Source organism: Pelophylax lessonae, assembly GCF_965119305.1.
Source record: "Pelophylax lessonae genome assembly, chromosome: 1".
Lineage (NCBI taxonomy): Eukaryota > Metazoa > Chordata > Amphibia > Anura > Ranidae > Pelophylax > Pelophylax lessonae.
The window spans coordinates 699,469,394-699,489,622 of NC_138768.1; the positions used below are offsets into that span (position 1 = coordinate 699,469,394).

The 20,229-nt window shown below is 41.1% G+C and overlaps 1 protein-coding gene across 1 annotated transcript in view; it reads left to right on the forward strand.

Moving 5' to 3' along the window:
* The window catches only part of GALNTL6 (polypeptide N-acetylgalactosaminyltransferase like 6), a 1,801,337-nt gene that overhangs the window by 1,527,286 nt on the left and 253,822 nt on the right, over positions 1 to 20,229 (forward strand). Inside the window, exon 7 of the mRNA XM_082264335.1 lies at positions 17,416 to 17,533. Within this exon, the coding sequence (XP_082120461.1) occupies positions 17,416 to 17,533 (118 nt within the window). The remainder of the gene's footprint in view (positions 1 to 17,415; positions 17,534 to 20,229) is intronic.

Consider the following 20,229-nt stretch of genomic DNA (forward strand, 5'->3'; position numbering starts at 1 on the left):
TATAGCCTAGGCCATCTTTATGTAGAGCAACAATTCTTTTTTTTCGGATCCGCAAAGAGTTCTTTGCCATGAGGTGCCATGTTGAACTTCTAGTGACAAGTATGAGAGAATGAGAGCGATAACACCAAATTTAACACACCTGCTCCCCATTCACACCTGAGACCTTGTAACACTAATGAGTCACATGACACTGGGGAGGGAAAATGGCTATATGGGCCCAATTTTTACATTTTCATTTAGGGGTGTACTCACTTTTGTTGCCAGCAGTTTAGAAATGAATGGCTGTGTGTTGAGTTATTTTGAGGGGACACCAAATTTACACTGTTATTCAGTGTTGTCAGAAAAATGTGAGGGGTGTACTCACTTTTGTGAGATACTCTCTCTCTGACAAGGATATGATGACTGTACTTGGGTGCCTTAGAGAACAGAGGAGGAAAGTGAGGAGGAAAAGGAACAACTCCAATAAGGCAGGATGTCCTCCAGTGCCCATCTTAAGGGCAGCCACTCTATTGCATCACATCACAGAGCTCCACAGGTGCAGGGCGCTGCTAACTCCCCGCTGATTTTCAAAAGTTCATTGATGTGGGCTTTTTTCAACACTTGTGCAGCAGACAGCAACGTTGCTGTTTGCAATCTCTGTCTGAAGCGGATCAAGCGTGGCCAGTACACCAGCCGCTTGGGCTCCACATGCTTGACAAGACAAATGACGACCTGCCGTGCAGTCCGTTGGCAACAACACCTGCAAGACCCACATCATAAAAAAATGCAGACTTCTCCTTGCTCCTCACCTGGGATCTCTACAAATACTATTTCTCAAGTCTTCTCAAAAATCTGCACTGAGAGGGATGATGGTGTAGCAATAGGTGCCACAGGTACTTGCACCCAATCTGCTAGCAGTACACCACCTGTTGATTTCACCAGGCATATTTTGCTATCCCAGTTGCTGAACTATAAAAAAAAAATACTGTCCCAGCCATCCACATGCTCGGAGTTTAAATGCTAGTTTGGCCATACTGCTAGCACTACAACTGCTGCCTTTTTATCTGGTAGACTCTGCCCCCTTTTGTGATTTTGCAGAATGTGCTGTATCACAGTGGCAGGTTCCAAAAAGAAATTTGTTTTCAAGTAAGGCCATTCCAGCTCTGTACCATCATGTGGAAGGCAATGTTTTGGCCTCATCGGACAGAGCAGTCAGCAGCAAGGTTCACATTACTGCTGACTCGTGGTCCAACAGGCATGATCAGGAATGTTACATTTCCTTCACGGTGCACTGGGTAACTCTAATGGCAGCGGGGAAGGATGCAGGACAGGGTTTGGTTGTCGGGGTCTTCGGGTGGGGGGCTTAGCGGAATCTGGAAGCCACCTTTAGCAAGCCCCCCCCCCCAGATCTGGGCCCCACCAATGTGAATGGGTATCGAGTACATAGTACCCCTACCATTCACTAAAAAAGTGTCAAAAAGTAAAAACCACAGGAAAGAGTTTTTGACAAGTCCTTTATCAAAAAGTAAAAAATAAAAAAATAGTGTTCCTTTGATGTAAATCCATCATCAATCAATAAAAAACGCTTCCACCACCTCTTGGGAGGCATCCTGCCACCTGTCTGATATGTGCTTTGACAGTTCTTATATAGGCAAGGGGCGGAGTCACTTGGCTACATCACCTGGGGGCACTTCTCCTTCTGACATTGTGTGATGGCACGTGATATCAGAAGGGGCGGTGTCACCAGGTGACGTAGGCAGGTGGCCCCGCCCCTTGCCTATATAAGAACTGTCAAAGCGAAGATTGGGCAGGCGATGGGATGCCTCCCAAGAGGCGGAAGCGTTTTCTATTTTTTTCGGGTCTGGTGGACATTGTGATTGATGATGGGTTTACATTGAAAGACACTATTTTTTTTATAATAAAGGACTTGTCATAAACAGTTTCCTGCGTTTCTTACTTTTTCACACTTTTTTGGGTGAATGGGTAGGGGTTGTTGGAAAGAGGCCCTTGTCCCCATCAACATGGGGACAAGGTGCTTTGGGGTGGGGGGCAAAGCCCCCCCCTGCCCCAATGCATCCACCCCCTCCATGTTGAGGGCATGTGGCCTGGTATGGTTCAGGAGGGGGGGCACTGACCTGCCAGGCTTCATGCTCGGATAAGGGTTTGGTATGGATTTTGATGGGAACCTTACGCTTTTGTTTAAAAAAAAATTGGCGTAGGTTTCTCCTTAACCACTTTACCACTAGAGCATTTTGCTGTCTTACGTCTGGGCCACTTTTTGCGATTCGGCGCTGTGCGACTTTAACTGACAATTGCGCGGTCATGCAATGCCGTACCCAAAAAAAATTTACGTCCTTTTTTTCCCACAAACAGAGCTTTCTTTTGGTGGTATTTGATCACCTGTGCGATTTTTACTTTTTGCGCTATAAACAAAAAAAGAGCGTTTATTTTGAAAAAATAACAATATTTTTTAACATTTTTTTATATGAAATTCCCCCCAAAAAAGATGTAAAAACCTATTTTTAGAATATTAAAATTTAAAATTTTTGGCCAATTTGTTTTCTACTACCCATGTTTGGTAAAAAAAATCACAATAAGCGTATTTTGATTGGTTTGCGCAAAAGTTATTGCTTTTACTAACTATGGGAAAGATTTCTGTCATTTTTGGTGTTTTTTTTTTTAACGCGTAATGGCGGCGATCTGCGATTTTTTTTGCGGGACTGCAACATTGCTGCGGACAGATCGGACCCTTGACTGACATTTTTGACACTTTTGGGGGTACCAGTGACATTGCTGCAGTAATCAGTGCTATATATATGCACTGTTACTGTAAAAATGACACTGGCAGGGAAGGGGTTAATTTTATTGGAGAGGGAGGGGTTAATGTATGCCTGGTGCTTACTAACGTGTGGGGGGGGGAGGTGACTGAGTGAGCCAGGGACAGATCGGATGTCCAGCTATGCTGAACACTCCGATCTGTCACTCCCTGTCACTTAGGAGATCCGCCCGCTCTGTTTACACAGGCGGGCGGATCTCCAAACTGGATTCCCCGAACAGAGGGGTGTTTGGCTTATCCCTAGTGAACAGCCTTCCCAGAAGAGTTGAAGCTGTTATAGCTGCAAAGGGTGTCCAACTCAATATTGAACCCTACAGACTAAGACTGGGATGCCATTAAAGTTCATGTGCGTATAAAGGCAGGCATCCCAATACTTTTTGTAATATAGAGTATATATAGCAGCTCAAAAGCATTACAGTTTTAGATGTGTGCATTATAGATTTGTCTCAGATAGCTACCATCACTTGTGCTGAAATTCCAAAGTTTTCATGGTCTAACGCTTTGATTCATGATCCCTGTGCCTGGGAACATACTCTTTCTCAGGCAATGACATTACTAATGTGCGGCTCTGCTGTTTCTAACTTGAGAGCTGTGGTTTTGAGAACTCTCTACAACCACACAGCTAACATAAAGAGACTTAATAATCTTTGCTAAGGATAACTTAGACCCTAATTACTATTGGTATATATAGGTATATATAAGTCTAGATATTGCTGTTCAAATTTTTATTCAGAATAAAGATGAGTGAATTTGTTTAAAAATAATGGAGGTTTTTTTGGTTGTTTTTTTTTTTAAATATTTACAGTGCATCCAAATCTCTCCAGTCTGCAGAGTATCATAGAACTCATGAATTGGCTAGACTCAAAAAAGCGATTTGATAGATCAAACAGACAGTATTTAGATTAATCAAAATATCAATGAATAGCTGATTTTTCTAATTAGATCATCATGGTTTTTAAAATGCCTGTCTGTGTGTTCTGAAGTACAGGTTATTGGTAAATAAATTGATCTAACTATTATAGATATCCTCAAATCAGGAGCTAGGGAGCTAGAACAGGGGAAAAAATATTTAATTTATAACTAAGTGTCATACCCCTTTACAAATGCTTCAAATACGAAGAAATACTTGGATAATCTAGTTAGCTGACAATTCTGCCTCCGCTGCACTGAAATCCAAAGCAATGCTAACAGCCCCACCTGAGTTCCTTTCTTCTGGACTACAAAATATGTTTTCCAATTCCTAATCTCCATAACAGGGGGAGGTGTTCTGCAGTGCACCTAGGGAGGAGACCTCAGGCAGGGCTGACAACACTGTCTGAAATTTCAGTGCAGCAGAGGTAGCATTGTCAGCTTACAACTAGAAGTTAGGCGCATGCTGTATTTTTGGCAGCTGTATTGCAGAAATGTACTGCATGTGTTCAGATTTATTTAAATATAAACTATAAACTGAATGTACAAAATATAATGTATATAAAAATATAAGTTCTGCGTACATTTTCAGTGCTAAATAAATACCTTAGAAAATAAATTAATTATTTAATAAATAATAAATTGAAAAAATGATGATGTAACAATGTATTGTGCGTGGCTTCTAAAATGTAATAACTACACTGAACAAAATTATAAATGCAACACTTTTGTTTTTGCCCCCATTTTTCATGAGTTGAACTCAAATATTTTTCACAAATCTGTCTAAATCTGTGTTTGTGAGCACTTCTCCTTTGCCGAGATAACCCATCCACCTCACAGCTGTGGCATATCAAGATGCTGAGTAGACAGCATGATTATTGCACAGGTGTGCCTTAGGCTGGCCACAATAAAAGGCCACTGTAAAATGTGCAGTTTTATCACACAGCACAATGCCACAGAAGTTGCAATTTTTTGAGGGAGCGTGCAATTGGAATGCTGACTGCAGGAATGTCCACCAGAGCTGTTGCCTGTGAATTGAATGTTCATTTCTCTACCATAAGCCATCTCCAAAGGAGTTTCAGAGAATTTGGCAGAACATCCAAATGGCCTCACAACTGCAGACCACGTGTAACCACATGAGCCCAGGACCTCCACATCCAGCATCTTGATCTCCAAGATCGTCTGAGACCAGCCACCCGGACAGCTGCTGCAACAATCAGTTTGCATAACCAAAGAATTTCTGCACAAACTGTCAGAAACCATCTCAGGAAAGCTCATCTGCATGCTCAACATCCTCATGGGGGTCCCGACCTGACTGCAGTTTGTCCTCGTAACTGACTTAGGTGGGCAAATGCTCACATTCAATGGTGTCTGGCACTTTGGAGAGGTGTACTCTTCACGGATGAATCCCGATTTTCACTGTACAGGGCAGATGGCAGTTGTGTGGGTGAGCGGTTGCTGATGTCAGCTTGGGGATCGAGTGGCCCATGGTGGCGGTGGGGTTATGGTATGGGCAGGCATATGTTATGGGCAACGAACACAGGTGCATTTTATCAATGGCATTTTGAATGCACAGAGATACCATAAGGAGATCCTGAGTCCCATTGTTGTGCCATTCATCCACGACCATCACCTCATGTTGCAGCATGATAATGCATGGCTCTATGTTGCAAGGATCTGTACACAATTCCTGGAAGCTGAAAACATCCCAGTTCTTGCATGGCCAGCATCCTCAGCATGTCAACCATTGAGCATTTTTGGGATGCTCTGGATCGGCATATACGACAGCGTGTTCCAGGTCATGCCAATATGCAGCAACTTCGCACAGCCATTAAACAGGAGTGGACCAACATTACACAGGGCACAATCCACAGCCTTATCAACTCTATGCCATGGAGATGTGTTGCACTGCATGAGGCAAATGGTGGTCACACCAGATACTGACTGGTTTTCAGACCCCCCTTGTCCCCCCAATACAGTAAAATTGCACATGTTAGAGTGGCCTTTATTGTGGCCAGCCTAAGGCACACCTGTGTAATAATCATGCTGTCTAATCAGCATCTTGATATGACACACCTGTGAGGTGGATGGATTATCTTGGCAAATGAGAAGTGCTCACTAACACAGATTTGGACAGATTTGTGAACAATATTTGAGAGAAATAGACCTTTTGCGTGAATAGAAAAGTCTTAGATCTTTGAGTTCAGCTCATGAAAAAGGGGGGGGGGGGGAACAAAACTGTTGCATTCATAATTTTGTATAGAAAGAACATTTAAATATTGTTTTGATAGGTATAGGTGTTCCAAATTCCATTTCCACCAATGTCTTTTAAGCTACAACACATAAATTATTTTTTTTTAAGCCTGTCAAAATAACAGAAGTATTTATATACACATACTGCTTTGCAAAGAATTTAATATTTGTTATTCTTCATGTCTTCTGGTCAGGATTGTATAATCTCTCTTGAGTGCAAGTGGTTTTCCTGCTAATTACTTGGCACTGAATATTCACACTTTTCATCAGAGTCTGTTCTGTGTGATTTATAGCCAGTTTAATAGTGAGTTATTTCTTGTACAAAATTAGACATATTGATTTCTTTACAGAGTCCAATATTCTGCAAAATGAAGTGACAACTTCACATATGAATCTCTCCCTCTGCTTGTTTGCAAATGACTCCACACAGCAGGAGAGTCATACATCATAGGGCTAGAACTGGGGCAGCAAATAGAGAAGTGACATGTTGCATAGAGAATGTTCTGAAAGTGTATTTATGTGCCTATTATGTGAACAACTTTTTCATATCAGAGGTCTGCACATTTGTCTGTGTTTGGATGTCCAACCGAAAACCAGAAACATGGGAAATTAAGAATAAAACATTTCAACTTTCTTTCATTTTTGCACTTCATCCAGTAACACTGACATTGCTCATTATATATGTTTCAGGCAGTAGTGACTTTTTAGTGTTAGTATATGTCTAGACTGTTTCTTTTTTATATAGTCTGTGCCTGGAGCATGTGCAGAACTATACATGTCTCATAAAAGAAAGACTGGATCATTTGTGCAAGTGATGGTCACAGGACATCATCATAAAAAAAATAGTAAATTCTTATTTTACTGAGAAAGGGTTTCCTTGTTCATTCTAGAACATTTACATAGAGGCTTACAAGGCCTTTTTAACAGTTATCTGTATGTACCCTAAGACGAGCAGAGAATAGAGTTGCCAAGTTTACAGACAATTTGTAAAAGTCAGCCGATTTACAAATTGTCCATAAATGTCCATTACAGGCAGCGACTGCCTGTAAAAAATAAGGCAGCATGTGGAGTCAGTGACAGACAGCTCCAGCCTCCAATGGCCACATAAAGTCTGTAGGGGGAGGGGGTCAATGATGTAAGGGGTAATAAATACATTAAAGTAAGGGGGAACACTGATATTAAGGTCCCCCTTTTATATCAGTAACCCCCCTTACTTTAGTGTATTTACTCTGAAGAAGGTGGTCTGGTCCCAGCATTCTCCCTTACATCAGAGTTTGCAGGATTCCACCTTACAGTGCAAGGGGGAACTCTGCAGATCCTGATGTAAAGGGGAACTTTGATGTAAAGGGGAATGCTGCAGACTCCCCCTTTACACCACAGTTCTCAGCATTCCCCTTACATCGTGGCCCTCAGTGTTCCACTTTACATCATAGTTCACCCTTGCACGATAAGGGGGAATCCTGCAGACTGTGATATAAAGGAGGGCTCTGGTGACCAAAAACTCCCTTACGTCGGAGTTCCCATTTACATCATGGTCTGCATCATTGCCCTTCACATCAGGGTCTACAGTGTTCCCTTATACATCAGAGTCCACAGAGTTACCCCTTATACTGTAAGGGGCAACTTTGCAGACTCTAATGTAAAGGGGAACACTGTGGTCTCTGATGGAAGGGGGAACTTTGTGGACTGTGATGTAAAGGGGAACTCTGTAGACTCTTGTGTAAGGGGGGTTCTAGTGACCAGAGGCCCCTTTACATCAGAATTCCCCTTTACATCATGGATATGAGAAGCACATTTGAAGGGAAAAATATTTCAAAGAAGAAAAGCAATACTAATTGAACTATAGTCATTTGGGACTGTCACATTTGTTTTATTTTATTTTATTGTACATGAGGAAGTTTGTCACTGAATAATGATAGCAGTTTTGTGGTTTGAAAGTAAGGTTTTGGTTTAAAAACATTAACTGTATTGTACACGGATAGGCACAGCCACCAGTTTTGATTTAATTTTGTTTGCAGTTGTGGGAAAACAATTATTTGGTTGCAGCCATCTGACACAAATTAGAAGTGAGAGACAATTTAGGTTGGAGAGCATGGGATAATACACACCTGTTTTATTACCAGCCAGCCTGCAACAAACTAAATTGCTGTGTTTAACAGTTCATTTTAAAACGAGAGGTTTAGTTTGCATACATTTGCAAATATATGTGTAAGCTGTAGGGACTCTTCATGGCACCCTAGTGTACTGCAGTCCTAACTCTATAAGTTTTGAGTCTCCAAAGTTGGAGCACATATATAATAATGGATAGATTGAGGACAGGTATGCCTGGAGGGGGCCAACCCCTCCTTAAAGGGGCAAACTGGACACCCATCAAAAGCACAATGGCAGCGAAGGTATCCAGTGTGTTCCCACACCAATTAAATACAGTACAAACAAATAGCAACCACCCCAACCTACAACTGGTCTTTGCAGCAAGGAGCACATGGATGGAATTCATGGAATTCATTTGAGAAATGCCATCATAAAAATATGGTTTAGTAATGTGCATCCTGACTGAATAATAGAATTGCACCATGACAGCATGAGTAATGAGAGCTGATTGGTTTTCAGCAGTCATTCAGAGCCAGGCATAGCACAACCCCATTACACTTTAATTTTGTTGTGTCAATAACTTCAAGACAAAATCAAAATACATAATTTGCTAATGCATAAAAATGAAATGGTTGTTAGGTTACACAAAATGCTAAAAAACAATTAAAATGCAAAAAGCTTCTGTCTAATCTCCCATGTAAGCAGACTTCACTGACTTTCCATAAAGTAATTGTAAAAGACAAGACGGGTGTAGACAAGAATTAAAAAGTGGATTAACTTTACATCTAAATTATTTTAATTCATTTTGGAACATGGTGCTTAGCACAATATAACCACTAGAGAGTAAATCAGTCTGATGTTATTCTCTTCAGATCATCTGCTGCTTCCTCAGCTGAAGCTAAATGTGAGGAACAGCCGAGCATCTGGATACAGTTCAGTACGGCAGTGCGCAATTAAAGAAGAAGTCCAGTCAGGCCAGAAATAAGAGTTAGGATAGAGTATTAATGTCCATTTTTTTGACCTACAAAATTGGCTATATTGAAGAGTAAAAATCAGCAACCAGCAGCCGTTGAGCTCCAACAGCAATAATCTGCTAGATTTGCTAAGCTTGTAGTCACATTATAGTCCTGCTAAGGTATTCTGAACATCTAAAACTAGCTCAGGGAATCAGCATCTAAAAGCAAAAAAGGACAATTGTTTCTTGCAGAACTTTTCCACATTTTGCACAGTTTTTTTTTGACGATCAGCTTCACCCAAACTGATATTTTGGTCTCAACTTGAATCCAGGAAGCCAATGGGCAGGTAAACCTGCACTGTCTCTTATATCTATCAAATAGTGCATCCAGGTGGCTATTCGAGTTTTTATGTGTGCTTTCTGCATTTGTGTTACCTATCTCTGAGGGCTCCGATTTCTTCCAACAATCACAAAATGTAGAAAAAGGAGAAAGATTTACCCGCTCTACCTTGTCATGCCTCGTACACACGCATCGATTATTGGCTGGGAATTTTCGGCCAATGTCCGATCGGCCGATTTTCGGCTTGTTAGTATGATGCTTTCGACAACCGACTCCGACTTTTCGGCCGAATAAAATCTGGTGTGCAGGCTATAAAATTTTTGTTGGCCGTCAACCCAACGGCCGATTTTCCGTCAGTCAGTACAGATTTCGGCAGACAAAAATCTGATGAGCAAGACTGGGCATGCTCAGAGAAGAAAAAACACACGGAAAGTAAACCAGCACATGACATCACTTCTGAAGTAGATTTTTGTTGGCCGATAAAATTCGTGTGCAGTCTAGGCACATTCCAACCAACAAAACACCACTCTGGACAAAAGTCGGACGATCGGTCGGCCGATAATCGTTGCGTGTGTACGAGGCATCAGTTGTTTAGTGTCAGTCCCAATCACCCAATCCCAAAATGTACTATAGGTGACCAATCAACTTGCTACTAGTGTACATAAGTATGGTTATAGTACAGTATTGATATTAAACTGTAAGCTCCTTTAAGAGTATGGCCTATGACAGCAACGGCAGTCTATAATTTAGAGTGCACCCATATACAGTATATATATAAGGTGTCAGCTTCACTTGCAGAGCTCCTACCAATGTTAATTCATCGATTGTTGAATCAAACACAAAGCAAAAGAATTTCCCTCGCATGGAGCTGTGATGGCACAATCCAGTATACAACAAAACCTCTAGCCTTCTGGCTATTTATGAAATATTTTGGGTCAGCTTAGAACTGTAGGCTTTTCCAGAACATCCTGCTTGCAATATTTTGGCCTAACACAAACCATACACTGCTTATCCCAGAGAAAAAATAAAGTGTATTCGCACTTTGCAATCAAATTTTAGATAATCCCATGATTAGTTTGTTATGTGTTCCCATGCACATAGTATAGAAAAAATGTTTTTTAAAATATTATTTCTTATCTTTTAGATGTTCCTCAGCAGTAGACCGCATGGCTGATTGCAAGCATTTCAAAACAATATCAGAGTGATTCTGTCTCAAAATATACAGTACATATATATATATATATATATATATATATATATATATTTATATATATCAAGTAATAGAAGATGCAATTCAATTGTTGTTGCAAATATCCTTTACTTCTGATCTTCATGCATTAATAAGTAAACGTACATTTACAAGCGACTGCACAGTTTTAGACATGCATATGTTCTTCATCAAGCTGCATGTGTATCACTAATCCTCAATACAATCTGTTAGCTGGACTCATTGAGGGAATAGAGATAAAGGATTGTACTGAGGATTAGTGCTACACATGCTGCTTGATGAAGGACATATGCATGCCTGAAACTCTGCAGTCGCTTGTAAAAGTATGTTTACTTGTTAATGCATGAAGATCAGAAGTAAAGGATATTTGCAACAACAATTGGATTGCATCTTCTATTACTTGATGGATACTTTGTGGTAAGAGGGGAGTGTCACAATAGATGTAATCTTTGCGCAAAGAGATCTACACAGCAGAGGTGTCCCACCTTGAAATTGTATATTTTTATATACATATTTAAAAATTTCAAGGTGGGACACCTCTGCTGTGTAGATCTCATTGTGCAAAGTTTACATCTATTGTGGCACTCCCTTCTTACCACAAAGTATCCATCAAATAATAGAAGATGCAATCCAATTGTTGTTCCAACTATCCCTTGCTTCTGATCTTCATGCATATGAGTAAACATACTTTTACAAGCGACTGCACAGTTTCGGATATGCATATATCCTTCATCAAGCTGCATGTGTAGCACTAATCCTCAGTACAATCTTTTATCTCTATTCCCTCAGTGAGTCCAGCCTCAAACTACACAGGTGTATCTCCCTAATCATAATTTCTAATCAAATCCACTTTAACCCATTATTTTCCAACAGCCTCAAAACATTAGCCAATTTTCCACACCTCCACATAATACCTTCCATAGCTAACTGCAATCATTTATTACTAATCTTCTATATCAAAACCACATCATTGTTTTGTATTATTTTCATTAGACATGTAGATTGGGCACCCCAAAGCCAAGAGTACCCAGCCCACACATGAATGTCGGCAATAGCAGACTCATCTCAAAATTCCCAACTATTTACCCAATCTAATTTTGTGATGAGTCTGCTATTGCCTAATAATGAAAATAATACGAAACAATGATGTGGTTTTGATATAGAAGATTAGTAATACATTTTTGCAGTTAGCTATGGGGGGTATTATGTGGAGGTGTGAAAAATTTAGCGATTATTTTGAGGTTGTTGGAAAATAATGGGTTAAAGTGAATTTGATTAGAAATTGTGATTAAGGAGATACACCTGTGTAGTGTGTGCTGGACTCACTGAAGGAATAGAGATAAAAGATTTTACTGAGGATTAGTGCTACACATGCAGCTTGATGAAGGATATATGCATATCCGAAACTGTGCAGTCGCTTGTAAATGTACATTTACTTATATGCACGAAGATCAGAAGAAAAGAATATTTGGAACAACAATTGGATTGCATCTTCTTTTATTTGATATATATATATATATATATATATATATATATATATATATATACAGTATATAGCACTACTCCCAAGGGAGCTGCTGATGGGTTCCCCTTGGTTATCATTAGCAACAGTAGACCATTCTGGCATGTTTCCAAGTGTTTTTTCCTCAGACAAGGACCAGTCCAGTTTCTTTGGTTTTTATGTTTTATTAGGAACTTGGATAGGAGAAGGGATGAGTGGGATACTCCAATCAAACTGAACTATGCAAAATAGGCTGGGATGATATAGAAAATGCTGATTGACGCTGGTTAATGCTGTTTGAGCTAGTCACAGCTAGTCCGCTTACTTTACTTTGCCTTTAATTGTGAAAGAGTCTCTTTAGCTTCCTAAGGCACTCCTTTCTTGAGGTAGCTGTCCTTTATAGTAGACTGCAATGCTGAGCAACTTCAGGGCCCTTCCTGGCATCCCCTTTACCCCCTCATCTTCAGGGCTTAACCACCTGGCACCCCCTTTACTGTATCACTCAGGTTAGATGACTTCTGGATCTGCTTGACCCCTCTGGAGTGGTCCCCTCTCCTAGGTAGACCCCTGGGCAGATTATTGAGTACTCATGATACTGTTTTTCCAGAAGTATTCTGCCCAGCAGCTCCACTTGGTCAGCACACTGGATCTTTCTGCAGCACAGCTCGACCCCTGGTCCCTAGGCCGACTGCCTGGACCACCTTCCTCACATCAACAGGAGGAGAGACAGCTGCCCACCTCCTCCTGGGACTTTGCTCCCGCCAAAAGACACCCTGTTACATGCCCCCTCTGGGTTTATTCCCAATCCCAGGGTGCATTGCAGCAATGGGGAGAGTCATAAACCCTGGTGTGCTATTGGCTAGGTTTCCTCCACTGCCCAACAAGGTCCGTCATTGGATACAGTTGGGAGACTCCCCAGACTCAACAGGTCACAACTGGAAGCATGTGGCAGGCTAACTAACAGATCAGACCCTCCTGATAAGCAGAACAGGGTCACACATATGCTTTGCCTAGCACCTACCTGGGAGGGTGCTACATATATATATACATACACTATATTGTTAAAAAAAAGTATTGGGAAGCCTGCCTTTACACACACATAAACTTTAATGGCATCCCAGTCTTATAGAGTTCAAAGGGGTCATTATTGGGTTGCCCCCCCCCCCTTTGTAACTATAGCAGCTTCAACTCTACTATGAAGTCTATATGCAAGGTTTAGGGGTGTGTCTATGAGATTGTTTGACCATTCTTCCAGAAGTGCATTTGTACTGATGTTAGATGAGAAGGCCTGGCTCACAGTCTCTGCTCTAATTCAACACAAAGGTGTTCAATTGAGTTCAGGTCAGGACTCTGTGCAGGCTAGTCAAGTTCCTTCACCCCAAACTCACTCATCATCAATGTCTTTATGGACCTTGTTTTTTGCACTGGTGCGCAGTCATTTTGGAACAGGAAGGGGCCATCCCCAAAGCATGAAATTGTCCAAAATGTCATGGTATGCTGACACCTTAAGCCAGGGGTCTTCAAACTATGGCCCTCCAGTTGTTCAGGAACTACAATTCCCATCATCATGCCTAGTCATGCCTGTGAATGTCAGAGTTTTATAAAGCCTCATGGGATATGTAGTTCTGCAACAGCTGGAGGGCCGTAGTTTGAGGATCCCTGTCTTAAGCGCTCCATTCAACCTCTGAAAAAACAACTCTCCCCTCCACCAAATGATTTGGCTTGGTATTGGAACTGTTTTGTAAAATCTGCCCAGGTTCAAACATTGTTTAGTCCATTTTTAAAATAAATGTTTTTATACATAAAAAATGCAATATAATGTTATAATGTGTGATGCAATACAGTGTTTCTGTGCTTTGGTACTTTTATGATTTTTCCTAACCTAACAAAGTCTAAAATTTACCAGACTACTCATATATTGATACTTTGACATGACCGTTTTCCTAATCTGCACCATAAAATGGTTAGCATTGTACCTTTTTCAAGAGATACCTAAGCTGAAAGTATATGTCATGATTGCACTGAGAGAATAAGCAGTTTTAATCCCATCCTTTTGTGAGAAACAAGTTCATTGTAATGTGCAATTGATCACCCCCACTGCTGTAATTTCCTCCATAGGTCCTAGCATACATTTTTCAAGGTTTCTTGTTAAGTCATTAACAATGAACAGCAAACCAACAAAAGCAGTGCTGTGATCAACCCTTGCTGTCAAAAGTAACTGTTTCTATTACTTGGTTTGTACCAGGTCATAGCAAATTATTGCAGGGGAAGCAATGCTATTTACCAGCAAGCCATTACGGTTGCCATCTGTCCAGCTTTTAAGGTCTATAGTGCCATTTTTACATTAAAATCGTAGCCTGCTGACAAAGAAAAACGAGACACAGGAATAGCTGAAAGACATTTGACGTTCTGTGAGGCTGCCAAAGTTGTTGCCCTTGATTGTCAGCTGTGCACTGTTCTCCGTCAATTTTATTCCAAGCACCATTGCAAAGTTGACAGTGAATGTCATGAAGATCAGAGCATAATCAAAATATGATTGTACGTGTTTCCAGCAGTCTCATTTAGAGTTGAGACAGTACAGTTGGTGTGGGAGCCTGGAAACCACTGAATTCATTTTTGTCCTCTGAGCTGGTGATGAATTGACTACAAGTCATATTATAGGAAGACATTTTTTTCTGCTGTTTTTTTCATTGATCCTATGCTTAGCTGCCTTAAAACCAATACAGCAATTTAATTGGCTACAATAAAGAAGAAAAGCATTGACTGACTATTACAGAGCAAGAACAAGAGAAAGACATTATAATGGATATACAGTAGTAACTGTGTTTGTATTACAATTTCTTACTTGATTCTGAAAATCTCCTTTGTGATAACAAGGATGCTACACATGTGCACCATGTAGGCATACTAGGTCAATGATGTCACAAACATCCCCACCCCTTTGTGATGTAAAGCTGCAAGGAAGGGAATGTCCTGGTCACAGCTGATTGGGCAGCAGTAGGTGGAAGTGAAAACTCTCTTCTGAGTTTGGTCCAAACCCAAGTTTGGACCAGATCCAAGCTCATTGTTAATGGTCACTTCGCCATGTAAGTTCTCTGCAGCAGATCACTGCAAATCAAACTCATAAAAAAGGTGTAGTAGAAAGGACTTCCACCCTTCCACCAAAGAGAGTAGTCCCTTTTCTATATCATAACAGGTGAATTAAATTTAAAGATATTCTGTAATATTATTCCTTACATGGCCTGGAGGCATCCATAAGGCATCCAGTTCGCATGCAAATGTACCTGCATAGCATCATTGTTCAATGTGATTGTCCCAGAACTAATGTATTGCAGACTATTGCTGAAGCTCGAGGCTTTGGAGTACCTTAAACTGGAGTTTCTTTCTGGATTTAGTAAATTTGGAAAAGTGTTGGACTTGTCAGTAATTTTACAATTTGGCATTACTGGCATGTCACAGTAGTGAGTATTTTTAGATTTTTTTTTTAAGAAAGTTGAACAATTTATTAAAAGTGGGTGCTTTAGGGCAGGTATGGGTTCTGCCCCTCCCCCCAACCAAAGCACCTTGACCCCATGTTGATGAGGACAAGGGCGTTTTCCCGACAACCCTGGGATGTGGTTATCGGGGTCTCTGGGTGCCCCCCATGTGAATAGATATCGGGTACATTGTACCCCTACCCATTCACCAAAAAAGTGTAAAAAGTAAATTTCACAATTGTGAAAAAAAAACACAGAGCACAGTTTTTGACAAGCCTTTATTAAAAAGAAAAAAAAGTGTCCCTCAACGTAAATTCATCGTCAATCACAATGCCCGTCTGACCCAAAAAACAGAAAAAGATTAAAAAACGCTTCACCCCTTAAGAGGCTACCCGCCATATGCCCGATCTTCGGCTTTGACAAGTCTTTTAATGGCAAGTCATGTGATGTCAGAGGGGGGTGGTGCCTCCGGGTGACGTAACCGGGTGGGCCCGACCCTTGCCTATAAAAGAACTGTCAAAGCCGTAGATCGGGCATACGGCTGGTAACCTCTTAAGAGGCAAAGCGTTTTAGATTTTTTTTCTATTTTTTGGGTCCGGCGGGCTTAGTGATTGACGATGGATATACTTCGAGGGACACTACATTTTTTTCTTTTTAATAAAGGACTTGTTAACTGTTTCCTGGAATTTTTACTTTTTTTACACTTTTTTGGTGAAGGGGTATGGGTACGATGTATATATACAGTATATATATATATATATATATATATATATATATATATATATATATATATATATACATACATACATACATACATACATACATAGATACATACTTTAACTTATTTATAGTTTTTTATTATATTATAATTTATGATTTTTTGTTTCAAACTTCATCATACCCGAGATGTTATAAAGAAGAACGCACAGTAAAAAAAAAATCATATGTAAATAGTTGGCTTGGGCTGCTCATTCTTAAGAATTATATGCAAAATAATGGTACCGCTTTCAGCACCTAAAATCCAAAAGAATCATACCGCCAGGGAGGTTAATTCCACTTGAAGCGTAGCATCTAAGTAGCTGATTTATCATGGTTTGGGAAGGATAACTATATAATTGAACCTTACTACTTTATTGTTATTTTTATATTTTTTTTATCGGTCATTGTATACATGCATATGTATAAAGGAACACATGTATGCATTTAAAAAGTCTCTGGCACTCCTGAGTTTCATAGGTTGACATGTTGGGTAACTATAATTTTTAGATGTTTGTTACACTGTAGTGACTGTATGTTGGAGGGTCATGCTGTGATTGCTATCTACACAATTAGGGCAACTAAACTAATTAGGGGATTGGAGGACCTTGACTATGAAGAGCGTCTACAATCGCTCGATTTATTCTCCCTGGAGAAGAGACGTCTGAGGGGGGACATGATAGCAATTTATAAATATCTTAATGGGGATCCCAGCTTAGAAAAAAAGCTGTTCATTCGAAGGGATTGCATGAGGACTTGAGGGCATACAATGCGATTAGAGGAGAAGCGTTTTAACCACAGGCAACGTGGGGGGTTCTTTACTGTTAGGGCTACAAGATTGTGGAATTCTCTACCACAAGAGGTGGTTTCTGCGGGTAGTATGGTGGCTTTCAAAAGACTCTTAGACTTACATCTCAAGGATCAGAACATTCAGGGGTATGTGAGATGAGTACAGCCACACACACCTACACAGGTTGAACTGGATGGACTATTGTCTTTATTCAACCTCACCTACTATGTAACTATGTAACATCCCTGTTCTGTATACAAGCACGTAGAACTTTTCTTATTTCTAAATTCTTCTTCTTCAGGTCTCCTGTTATGGCCGGTGGTCTGTTTGCTGTGAGTCGGAAATGGTTTTGGGAACTGGGTGGCTACGATCCTGGCTTAGAAATCTGGGGAGGAGAACAATATGAGATATCCTTTAAGGTAAGCACTTACTATTTTACATTTCTTTAATGCAACTGAAAATGTTTCCAACTGCAAAGTGTTTTTCACATGCTTATATCTTGTCAAATTTAGGTCACTTGCCATTTATCCCATGACAGCTATATGTTGCACTGTGCATCTCCTAGATGAAGTCATTTCATTCTGTTAGCTGTATTTGAAAAGCTAGGAACAAAGGTCATCTGGCCGGTATTGCAGTATTAGGTGAAATCCATTCAAGTCACCATTTTCTTTGACATATTTAATTTAAGAATTTGCTGGACCCAGAAGGCATAGAGTTAGTTTCTGCCTACTTTACATGACAACCTTTACATCTGCCTAGTGCACACAGAATTGTAATAGAATTCACCAACGCACAACAGCATACACTAGACTAGGCACAACACACAGCTAAAGGTTTGCTACAGCTATATAGGTGCTTACCAGACATATCTTGACCCTGGCTGTATTTCCTAGGCAATTACCTAGCTTGTCTTTGACTTGTTATATCACCCAGAAGCTAATTTACATTAAGCCATGGCATTTCTCACAGACTTAGCAGATATAGCTTTTGTTGGATATTACCAGTAGCTTTTTTTTTTTTTAGGTATTGTAAATTTTCACTACATTTACACGGGCTTATTATCAGTAATCATTTTTAATTTAAAGTGCAATATGAACAACTTTTATGAATCCTTACTGTCACATACTGCTGAAATAAATACAGGGGCTTCCATTTCTGTCTTTCCTTCTGAAAATGCTAGTTCCCTGGCCCTTAAAGTCCAGTAGTTTCAATATTTTCACAAGCCTGGGGCATCGATGCAGATCAAGAACTCAGACTTTGACTACACCTGCTGTAGACTTTTAGACCTGTTGCCTTTAAAATTGAACTTCAACCATATATTTAGTCTTGCACAGTTGTACAGGCTCTTCTACTGAACATAAATTGCTTACTCTGATTTGACTATATACTGTGAACTCACAGTGTGCATTAGACATTGCAGCAAGTTCGTTAGAGACTGCCATAAATCCAGGCTTTAGGACATCCAGCATTATATTAGCATTTCGTCCTCAGTCTGACTGTAAACAGAAGGCCCTTTTTATTGGATTTCTGTTCTTCTGTTCAGTAATGGAGACTTACATCGTATGTGGGTGTTACCTAGGGTGGTCTGCATGCAAATGCATTCTACCTAGGAATACACACTCCTCCAGACTTAAAGACATTTTTATTATTGTACAACCACTCTAAAGAGCAAACACACTGCTTGCACCGGGGCCGAGGGCTTTGGAGAAAAGTACTGAGGCAGGGTGCTGTGATGTTTTCAGGAAGCTATGTACAGCATCTTATCAACCCCCTCCCACCAGCCATGATCACTGTGCTTTGGCTAAAGAAGTACACAGCCCCAGGGATGAGATCACTAAAATAAAGTATGAAATAAAAATCAAAGGGTTTGATTTAAAAAGTCAGTGGCATGTTGATAATGGGGGAGGGAGGACCAGGGAAATAAAAATTATATTCATTCAATTATAAATCAGATTAAAATTCAGTTTTAAAGGAGGCGCATGCGCGGAACTCGCCGAGTCAGACATGTCTGACTGAGCTCCGCTCTGATTGGTGACAGCCCGCCACTCTCCACGGTGACCAGCCGCATTCCGAGCATACCGATCATACCCCACTGACTCCCGCAACCCTCCTCCGCCCCACCATGGTCTCGGGAGGCGCCAAAGCGAAGATCAAGAGCCGCAATATCCGCGATGTCCTGGTCAGGGCATCTTCCAAGATGGCGCCGCCGCTTGTCTCCCGCGCCGGCCCCAGCACACCCAGGACCCCCAGGAACATTTTACCACACCCCGATGAAGGTGAGTCTGACTCCGACTATCCACTCACCCAGAGGGCTACTGCAGCTTACGGCTCCTCACCTACTGAGATGCTGCAGAATTTTGAGCGTATCCTCCATAAGGCCCTAAAAACCACCTCAGACCAAATTACTGACAAGCTTACTAAGGAAATTAGAGAACTGGGCCAACGTACTGCTGACCTAGAACTCAGGGCTGACGAGCTTGAAATCAGTGTCTCTCACCATTCAGTCGAGCTAGAGGCCCTCAGGGAGGAAAACCAGCTCTTACAGGACCACTTAGAGGACCAGGAGAACAGAGCTAGACGCTCTAATATCAGGATTAGGGGGATCCCTGAAACTGTGGTGGACTTGCAATCCACGGTAACAGCTCTCTTCCAGGGACTCTCCCCATCCATCCCTATTGAGCGCCTGGAAATGGACCGCATACACAGGGCTTTAGCTCCCCGTAAATCTGAGGGACCTCCCAGGGATATCATAGCCAAGCTCCATTTTTACAAAACTAAGGAACAACTCCTTCAAGCTGCAAGGCAAAAAGATACCCTACATTTCCAGGGCTACACATACCAGCTCTTTACTGATCTCTGCAAGGCTACCATTACCAAGCGTAGGGCATTCAAACCTCTTTTACAAGTTCTCCAACAACACCATATCATTTACTCCTGGGGCTTCCCCTTTTCTCTGCGCTTCACCTACCAGGGCCGCAAGCACACTTGCAAAACCACTGATGACCTCCAGCAGCTCCTCCAGGACTTGCACCTGACTACAGCCCCTGTGACACCCACAGCTCAATAACAGCGCAGGCGCTCTGCCTCACGCTCCCCCCTGAATCCTGCAGCCACT